Source organism: Macaca thibetana, chromosome 6 (genome assembly GCF_024542745.1).
Source record: "Macaca thibetana thibetana isolate TM-01 chromosome 6, ASM2454274v1, whole genome shotgun sequence".
Classification (NCBI taxonomy): domain Eukaryota; kingdom Metazoa; phylum Chordata; class Mammalia; order Primates; family Cercopithecidae; genus Macaca; species Macaca thibetana.
In genome coordinates this window covers 8498053-8507778 of record NC_065583.1, presented here as the reverse complement: position 1 = coordinate 8507778, position 9726 = coordinate 8498053, and the positions used below count along the sequence as shown (strand labels likewise).

General features: G+C 56.4%; 1 protein-coding gene across 2 annotated transcripts; it reads right to left on the bottom strand.

Moving 5' to 3' along the window:
* Window positions 1-4233: 4233 nt before the first annotated feature.
* NKX2-5 (NK2 homeobox 5) lies at window positions 4234-7465 on the bottom strand. 2 transcript variants are annotated; one of them, XM_050793257.1, is made up of 2 exons: window positions 6893-7465; window positions 4234-5641 (listed from the first exon to the last, which is right to left on the bottom strand). In XM_050793257.1, exons 1-2 carry the CDS (start codon window positions 7224-7226, stop codon window positions 5637-5639), a joined length of 339 nt encoding a protein of 112 aa, XP_050649214.1. In that variant the 5' UTR covers window positions 7227-7465; the 3' UTR covers window positions 4234-5636. The 2 variants fall into 2 exon arrangements, with proteins under 2 accessions (XP_050649214.1, XP_050649213.1); XM_050793256.1 differs by having other exon boundaries at window positions 4234-5348.
* Window positions 7466-9726: the final 2261 nt, after the last annotated feature.

The following is a 9726-nucleotide window of genomic DNA, read 5'->3' as shown; positions in this document are numbered from 1 at the left end:
GGTGCTCTGAGGGTGCCCTCGGGTGTCTTCACTGCCCACCACTGGGGTAAGCTCTCCTCTGAGACGCAGCAAGAGGGCCAGGCTGCATCCCTGGAGTCCCAGCTGCCACCATCCTGTCTGAGATTCCTCTCAGGCTCAAAGGGAGTTAAGAAGCGTGCTTCTTGGCCGGGCGGGGTGGCTCAAGCCTGTAATCCCAGCACTTTGGGAGGCCGAGACGGGCGGATCACGAGGTCAGGAGATCGAGACCATCCTGGCTGACACGGTGAAACCCCGTCTCTACTAAAAAATACAAAAAAACTAGCCGGGCGAGGTGGCGGGCGCCTGTAGTCCCAGCTACTCGGGAGGCTGAGGCAGGAGAATGGCGTGAACCCGGGAGGCGGAGCTTTCAGTGAGCCAAGATCACGCCACTGCACTCCAGCCTGGGCGGCACAGCCAGACTCTGTCTAAAAAAAAAAAAAAAAAAAAAAAAAAGAAGCGTGCTTCTCTCGTCATTTGTTGTGCCTAGCACATAGAAATCATCCAGGAGTTGTTAGCTAATATCATGTGTGTACACTTTAATAGACAAACATTTCTTGGCGCCTACTCTTTGCCAGTCCTGAACTGGGGATGGGATCACACCACGTACTGGGGCTCTGGAACCAGCCTGCCTGGGCTTGAAACCAAGCTCTGACACTGACCAGCTGTGTGACCCTGGGCAACATACTCCTCCTTTCTGGGTTTAAAATGAATCCTTCATCTGTTTCCTCACGAGAACCCAGAGGCATAAAAAGGGATTAAATGGGTTCACTTGTAAAGAGCTCAGAACAGTGCCTGGCACGCGGTAAATTCTGAGAGTGATAAATTAAACGCAGGCCACAGGTCCCTTTCTCCAGGAGCTCAGCCTGGTAGGGGAGTCAGCAAGCCTTAAGGGCCACAAGGTTGTTGCCTGCGGCAGAGAAGCGCAGGGCCTGAGCCAGGAATGCTCCCGTGAGGATGCGAGGGGCCGGCGCTGCGGGGAAGACGGTGCTACTCTCGCGCGGGACCGAGTGAAGAGAGTCTGCGGTGAACCCTGCGGCTTCTGCGCGTCTGTTAAAAATACAGGTATTTAGATACACAACGTGGCGTCCACTTAAGGTGAAATCTAAACAAAATAAAACGACAGGAGCCATTCTGATTTGGCCGAACACGTGCCTGCGGGCTGGGAATGACCCGAGGAAAGGAAGGGACGGCGGGGCCAGTCAGTGCGGCGGGGCCGGGTGGGAGGCGGTGGACTGGCCTGTAGTGCTGGGAACCCCCAGCCCCGGCCCGCCTTTGCCAGGAACCACCCAGCTGATTTTTTTTCCTTTCTTTTTAAAATAAACCTACCTTCCTTCCCCGATTTTTTTCTTTTTAACCTCGCTGTTTATCTCTAATTTTTTTTTTTAAGCTGCGGCGTGTTCTTGTTCGATTTTTAAAAATACTAGAAATGAAATGAGTCCCCTAGGTGCCTCCCTGGCGCTCTGGGCATGGAGAGCTCATGCCTGCGCCACCCTCATCTCCGCTGGCTTTGCCACCTCGGAGGCGCCCCACACTTCTCCTTTGTTTTGCTTTTCTCTGTGCCGGTTGAGTTTTCTTACCCTGAATGCGTCGTTTATGCAATTAGCAATTGAAAACAAAACAAATATCACCGACATAATTGGAGTGGGGGTCGCTATGTAAACACGGGGCGTCGTTAGTTTAAGGTACTTCTGACCCTGTCCCGGCCTGAGCCCTGGCTCCCTGACTCAGCGCCCAGGCCGTAAAGCCTCGCTCCAGTCAGGCGAGGGCAGTCCGTGCTGCCTCCCTGAGTTCTGCCATCTACCGCCCCGTCATGAGCCCGGATATGAGGCCTGAGACTCTCACCCCACTGGCAAGAGTCTGGGGTCCGCTCAGGGCCGCCGGGAGCCAGTCTGGCTGCATCTTGACTCGAGAGACATCCACAGTGTGGCAGGCTCTGGCTTCAGGAGCAAGCTCCCCAGTATGTACCCTGTGTGTTTCCCAGCTCCCGTTCCCACTTAGGGACTGGATGATCTTGACCATCCACGTAACCTCCTCAGTTTCCCGGTCTGCAAATGAAGGTGGGTTAGGTGAGAGAACTCCTGTATACACTTAGCCGGGGGTGCTGGCATTGGTAAGCCCTGGCAGATGCCAGCCAGCCAGCCGTTGTGAGCCTTTGTGAGTGCCTTGGGAAAGCTGCAGGAGATCCTAGCTCACTCAGCTGATCCCCGAAGGGACAGTATGACACATAAAGAGGGAGGTATCATGGAGAAATCCTCGTGGTATAAGGTTAAGTGAAATAAATATTATTTCTAATGTTACTGCAGACACCTGTAAGATGAAAAAGACCCACATGAGTGCAGGACCAAGGCCACAGTGATCTGATTAAGAGCAAATATGGGTCATTTCGGATAGGATTTCCCAGTTGTGTGAGTAAGGCCGCCTGCTGGGGCTGTGGGCTGGGACTGCCTAGCAGGAGAGCACCACCCTGCTCAGGAGCTGGTCTGGCAACCTGGAGGAGCCTTGGCGTGCCCCTCCATAAGACTGAGACTAATGGCTCTAATGGCTCACAGCAGGGTCACAGCAGGGTCGTAGGCCCAGGAGGCGGAATGCCAGGGCTGAGGTGACCATCCTGCTTCCACTCCTGATGGCCCTCTCCAGCTGCCAGCTAGCTCGGACCTTCAGGTCCCTTCTTCTACTCAGCCAGCCTTGAGCATAGCCCTTTCCTCTCCCTTCCCACAGCACAGCCCAGCGATGTCTACTACCTGCGATGGTAGACTGCTTGCACTCCACTGCCCTTGTATCCCACTGTGTCCAGTGGTAACACTGGGTATAGACAGTGGTAGCACTTAGAACCTCCTGGCATCCTCCCCTCTTCCACGGGCGTGTGGCACTTACCCAGAGAGATAACACAGGCATTGGCAGGGCTGCATGGTTCCTGGTGAGGCAGTAGGACAGCTCCTGGTTGTGCCAGGCCAGCCTGGCAACTCTTACTGGGAGTCAGGGGAACATTCAGAAGCACTCGGTCCCTGACTGCCACAAACAATGCTTTGGCTGTATCGGGGGCTATCAGCCGGATGTCCCAATGCCCCAGGCCTCCAACTCAGTGCTTCCTGGGCAAAATATCAGAAAAATCCATATCCAGTGAGAAAACAAATCCTCAACTCCCCTGGCTTTGGTCTCTTTTAAATCAGCATCTTAAAAAGATCCTGGGTTAGTTCCTCAGACTCTGGGGCTGGTGATAGAGGAGCTGGAGGTCAGGTCCCAGCACCTGCTGACTGGCGATCCAGGATGAGAGCAAGGTATGTTTGTTACCCTCATTTTACAAACAACCACCACCACCACCACCACCACCGCCGCCGCCACCATCACCACCACCACCACCATCACCACCACCACCACGGAGGCATGCAGTGAGCAAGTCCCATAACAAGCAGGGTTTAAACTTGATTTCACAGAGCCTCAGTTTTCTCATCTATAAAATCAGGACAGTAGTAACACTTGTTGGTCAGAACTATGGTGAAATTAAATGCCCTAAGGAAAGGACATCAGTAAGGTTAGGGCTTAGGGGCTCCCTTGGACCATGTGAATTTATGGGGCCTCACCAGGGCTAGAGGTGAGCACCCTCTGCAGACACCTCTATGGGGCCCAGCCCGGGCACTCAGTCCCGCGGGCAGCTGATGAGGCCCCAAGGCGGCATCTGAGGAGCCTGAGAACGCTTGACAAGGGCTTGGGTTCTTGGCCTTTCCATCTGTAAACAGGCTAAGGAGTTCTTTTAAGTGGGATGATCACAGTGCCCTCCAGCTACAGAGGGCCCAGGTTCTTTTGCTTTCCATTTAATGCCCAGTGCCTGGAACCGTGCCTGGCACATATTAGGATTCAAGGAGGGGAGCTTGGGAGCACAGGGAAGGCGGTCTCTGAAGTGAGACAACCAGAGTTTAACCTGAGTTCAACTAGTACTGGCTATTTGTTCGCAGGTAAGTCATTAAATCCCTCCGGGCCTCAGTTTCTAAACTTTAAAATAGGATTTTTTTTTTTTAATTGAGAATTATATGAGACAATCTCAGAAAGTGCCCAACACGGAACCAGTATGGTTCCAGCAAGGGTTAGTTTTTATTAGTATCAATGTTATCAATTTGCTCAGCGAATGCCTGTGCCTGAGACCTGAGACCAATCCTGGGCGGCCACCTCTCTCCTGTTTCTGAAGCGCCGAAAGCTGAAAGAAGCACACGTGCGGGGTCAACGCACTCTCTTTAATGGGAAGGGGATCCTCATTTCTTACAGCAATAGGTAAAAACATAAATACGGGTGGGTGGATGCGTGGGCGGGTGGCGGGGAGATAGCAAAGGCCCGGGCGCCCGGCCCTGGCTCGCGGAATGGGCGGTCGGATCTCAGGCCCCGTGTGCCCGGGCTCAGTCCCAATTCACTGGTCGTTCTGCCGGGGGTGCCCATGGACTCTCGGAGGGCACTCCTGGGGGGACAGCTAAGACACCAGGCTGCAGCATCACTCATTGCAGGCTGCATAATCGCCGCCACAAACTCTCCCGTGCGCAAGAACGAACGCGCGTGGGACAGAAAAAGTTCCTAGCTCTCCGCAGGAGTGAATGCAAAATCCAGGGGACTCAGGGTCAGGTTGGGAGCCCCTTCTCCCCCGGAGAGTCAGGGAACTCTTGAGGTGGGATCAGTCAGGGGCGCACCACGCGGGTCCCTTCCCTACCAGGCTCGGATACCATGCAGCGTGGACACTCCCGAGTTGCTCTGCGGAATCCCGGGGCTCTGAACCGCATTCAAGTCCCCGACACCGAAGTTCACGAAGTTGTTGTTGGCGGCGGCAGTGGCCGGCTGCGCTGGAGAAGGCCCGGTGGGGTAAGCGGCGGTGCAGCTGTAGCCAGGGCTGCAGGCCGCGCCGCCGTAACCCGGATAGGCGGGGTAGGCGTTATAGCCGTAGGCATTGAGGCCCACGCCGTAGGCAGGCGCGTAGGGTGCCGAGTCCCCTAAGCATGGTTTGCCATCGCGCACCAGCACTGGCACGGCGATCCTGCGGGCAGGCGGCGGCGGCGGCGGGGGCAGCCCCACCAGCTCCAGAGTCTGGTCCTGCCGCTGCCGCTTGCACTTGTAGCGCCGGTTCTGGAACCAGATCTTGACCTGCGTGGACGTGAGTTTCAACACGCTGGCCAGCTGGTCGCGTTCGGGGGCCGACAGGTACCGCTGCTGCTTGAAGCGCCGCTCCAGCTCGTAGACCTGCGCCTGCGAGAAGAGCACGCGCGGCTTCCTCCGCCGTCTCGCCCGGGGCCGCTCCGCGTTGTCCGCCTCTGGCTTCTCCAGCTCCACCACCTTCTGCAGCGCGCACAGCTCTGAGGGGGAACAGAGAGGCAGAGAGACGCTTGGTAAGAGCGGCTCGACCTACGGAGCGCGGCCGCACAATAATGGTAAGGGATCCTCGTGGATGCCACTCTGTCCTGCCTGGAGAGCCTAGCTGGCTGCGGCTCACTCTGCCAAGTGCACTGGGAGCCACCGACAAGTCTCACTCAGCATTTGTCGAAAGTCAGGCTCGGCTCAAGGCTCTGGAGAACAAAACGAGAGATCTCTGCCCTCGGGGCAGTTCACACCCTGGTGAGGGAGACAGACGGTGACTTAAAATTTCAGGCTGCAAAAAATAAATAAATAAATAAATAAATAAATAAATAAATAAATAAAATAAAAATAAAAAAAATAAAACCAGGTGTTGCTCTGGGGTGAACTGAATTAGGGCTAGTTTGGTTTGAGAAGTTAAACCAACAGAGGCCGAGGCCTCACTCTTAGGGACAGTCTTATCTCAAAATTAAGGAATCAAGAAACAGAAGGCCAGGAGTGTTGGTTTGGTGATCGGAGGCTCCAGCCTGGCCGCAGCAGGGTTTGCGCAGCGTCCAAGAAGCCGCGGGTGGGCAGGCGGCCTCGGAACTTGCCTTGCTGGCTTTCTCGAATTGGTAGCGATCAGTTCTAGCCGCGGTGCCCGCCCGAATTTGTTCACAGGCCTCTATTCCTCAACCTCCGAATTCTCTCCCGGCTCACAGCGGTCTTCGCCCAGCGCCTGCGGCCTCCCGGGAATCGCCCGGGCTCCTGCCTTGGGCGAGGGTCTCCCAGCAGGCCCCTTTCTGCGGCAGGGCCGGCCTCCCTCCCGGATCCTGGGATGGCCTGCAGGTTGACCCCGCACCCATCTCGTCCATTCCCCCGCGCCCGCAGTAGCGCAACCTTTCCTAACTTTTCCACGAGGGAACCTCTCCGCCCTGGCCGCGCCAGGAAGTTGTGCTGAAAAAATAAAGCGAAGTCAGATTCCAGAGGCTCCGCAGTATCCCATTTTAAAATCAAGGCCCTGGATCCCAAACTTCACTTTCCTGGCGCAAAGAAGGAAAGAGCCCAGAAACCCGGGTCGCGGGTGGGCTGCAGAAGGAAGGTCCAGGACCCTCCTCCGATTGTACGCAAAAGCGTGTCTGTGAGCAACATTTCAATTTCTGTTTAGCGGTTCTCATCAGATTCTTAAAAAGATCCGTAAATCCAAAGGAGATTTAAAAACAGAGATTATCTAATTGTCTGTCTGTTCTGTCTACCATAAACCGATTTTTCAACTTCCTACCAGACCCAGGAGCAGAGCCGAAGCCGCCCGGGGCTTTGTTAGGCCGGGGGTAAATGTTTTTTGGTCTCTTGCTTCTGATCCTTTCAATCTGGCATTTCCTCTGAATCTCCGATTGGACGCGGGGCGCGGGAGCCCTGGCGACAACACCAGGCATCTTACATTCTGAGCCCCCCGCCGGATCCCAGCCCTCGGCCCAGGGGCGCGTGTCTCCTCCTCCTGGCCCTGAGTTTCTGGAGGGCGAAAGCGACCCAGGAGGGGAGAAGGGGGCCTGTGTTTCCTCCTCACCTTTCTTTTCGGCTCGAGGGTCCTTGGCTGGGTCGGGGTCGCTGTAGGCACGCGGATAGAAGGCGGGGGCGGCGGGAAAGGCAGACGCACACTTGGCGGGTGAAGGCGCGGGGCCCAACTCTGCGCGCAGCTCTGGGAGGCCCGGCGCAGCCGCCTCGGGCCCGGCGTAGGCCTCTGGCTTGAAGGTGGCCAGCATGCAGGAGGAGGGCGCCAGGGTGGCCTCCAGGCGCGCAGAGAGTTCTCCGGCGGCGGCCAGGCTGCGCTGCTGCTGCTCCAGGTTCAGGATGTCTTTGACTGAGAAGGGCGTGGGCGTGAGCGCAGGGCTGGGGAACATGGTGGCAGCGCCAGTCTCACAGCGCCAGGTGGGCGGCACAGAGCGGCGCTGCCCACTGCCCCTGGCAGCTTCCCTGCATGGTGCCGCCGCCCGCCCGCGCACCCGCCGGCCAGCTCTGGATGTGTCTGGGCAGCAGGTAGCGCCGAGCACAAGGGGGCAGGAGAGGCGGGACCAGGCCAGAGGAGGGGGACTCAGCCTGCCATTGGGCCAGGGGCCTCGATGACAGCAGCGATGAGCAGTTTCGTGTCACCTAATATAGTCATAGGGCTAAAAAAAAAAAAAAAAAAAAAAAAAAAAAAGCCCTGCTCAGCTTTTTTAAAGGGGCCAGGACACATTTGGAAGGGTCTCCTTTTGCTCCCTAATGTGAGCCTGAAAAGCCTACCAGAGGCGCGCAGAGTCAGGCCTCTGGGCAGGGCTGGATGGGTGTGGGTTTGAATAAATATTCCTCAGCACCCAAACCAGAATGGGAGAGAGAAGGATGGGGTGGGAAGCGGTGGGGAGGGGAGTGATTTGAGGAAGGCTTTATTACTGAAGGTGGTAGGAAGAAAAGTCTGGAGGACAGGACTGGCTTTGGGGATAGCAGGAGGGGGAGATTCTGGACAATTTGGGGGTTCAGTTTGGCTTGGCCTACAGGGCCAGTCATGCCACAGGCTCTGGGTGCTTCTGGATGAGTCAAGGAAAGTAAGGGCAAGGTGAGTGATGGCCAGGTGGGGTAGGAGTGGCTGCCTCCTACAGTAGTGTTAGGCACAGCACAACTCCAGGGGGCATCAGTCACTGCCAGGACTCTCCCAGGGAAATGCCTCTCCCCTTAATAATGAAATGAATCAGGAATCCCAGCTGGTAAGCTCAGCTTTCCAGGAGACACCTGTCTTGTGGTGTGCCCCAGCTACTAGCCACCTCGTTTCCCCTGTTTGGAGGCCACGGATCCCACCCCCCTCCTTCCCGTGCCCTCCCTGCCTAGCAGCAAGGCCCTCAGGCTTCTGCCAACCTCGAGGTTTCAGGGCCTTAGCCCAGGTTTAGCTGTCAGGGAGGCGGGGCTTCTCTGAGCCCAGCTAGGCCAGGATTTCTCCGAGGCCTCTGGGCGGTACTCGGAGAGGGCACCCCTGCGGCTCCGTCAGGCGCGTGGGGGAAGGGCAGGGCAGGTGAGGTGATCGTGATCATTTTTAGCCACAGGGTCAGTAGAGTAGGGCGCAGAAGTCAGACAAATCTGCCAGAGTTTCAGGAGCGCCGGCTAAATGGCCAGGTCCTGCCCGGGTGGGCCTCATTTCTCTGGGTCCCCGCACTCCCTGGGAGGTCTTATGAAAGCTTGGGGTCTTCTCCATTCCCCAGAACACTGCAGAGAGGAGTTTTGCTTTGCTTACAATTCAGGAGTCCGGGTAGGCAGAGTGGCCCCAGGTTAAGGACGCCTTCTAGAGCTGGGGATGACATGATTTGTCAGTGGAAAAGCGTTGGCTTCGCACGGCCTTGGCTGGTGCAGGGAACCGCAGGCAGGAAGCTGGGCGGGACGCGTGGACTTGCTGAGAATGGGGACGTGGAGGGCTTGGCTCTTTGCGGAGTGCGGGTTGGCAAGAGGCGCTTGGAGTAGAATAAAGGCGGCGCAGGGCCAAAAGCAACCTAAAGACACAGCTCCTGCACGCGCGCCCAAGGTGCGGAGGAAACGCACAATGTGTGGAGACAAAATAGTGTCTGTCCCGAACGTGCATCTTGGGTGCTCGAGCCCGACAGTGGGCCGTCTGAGACGCCGACACAAGGGAAGTCTAGCACTGGCCTGATGTTGGGACTTTTTCTGTCCCTCATCAAAGCCACAGTCCCAGGACCTGGGGCCTCCATGCTAGAGCAATGGAGAGGTGAGCTCCACAGGGCAGCCGAGGAGGCGTGCAAAGCCCTGACCCCGGCTTCTAGGCGCCAGCCGTCAGTAACAGGCCTGGGTTGCCACGCTGAAATCACGCCTCGAGTTTCTGAGCCAGGGACTACTGGGGGTCTGGAATTGTTAGCCTAGTCTGTGGAGGATGCCTTTTCTTAAATGTGGGGCTCTCAAGCCCCAGGAAACCTGTCCCCCCACCTCTTCACCTCCCAACCCAAATTCTCCTTGGACGGAACTGCATGTCAGCAGCCTCTGTGGCCCTTCCTCGCCTGAACTTGTGGCCACGTTACCGTTATGGCTCTAAATTAACCTAGCTTGGGGGCCTGCCTTGCCTTTGAAGATTGTTTTCGGGGCGGGGGGGCGTTGGAGAGGTTGCCTATCGCTGAGGCGGTGACGTCTGGCAAACGAGCCACATCCGATTCAATTAAATGTCTCGCTGAAAAGAGCTCGGAAGGAGGTTCCTGGGAGCGCTGTTAAGTGAATCTGCTGGCCGGGCGACTTGCGATGACAGTTTGAAAGATTAGTGTGAGCCGACGCCTGAAATATTACCGTTTAATGGGGGACATCGAGGCTACATCCGGGATCCCTGTTTTCAGGTTTTTTTTTTTTTTTTTTTTTTTTTTTTTTTTTTTTTTT

What these genes read in the sequence shown, in the direction of transcription:
- NKX2-5 (XM_050793256.1), bottom strand. Translation starts at nt 7,226, where the DNA reads ATGTTCCCCAGCCCTGCGCTCACGCCCACGCCCTTCTCAGTCAAAGAC. An exon ending in CCCTCGAGCCGAAAAGAAAG is followed by an intron (nt 5,349 to 6,892) that starts GTGAGGAGGAAA and finishes GTTCCCCCTCAG; the next exon opens with AGCTGTGCGCGCTGCAGAAG.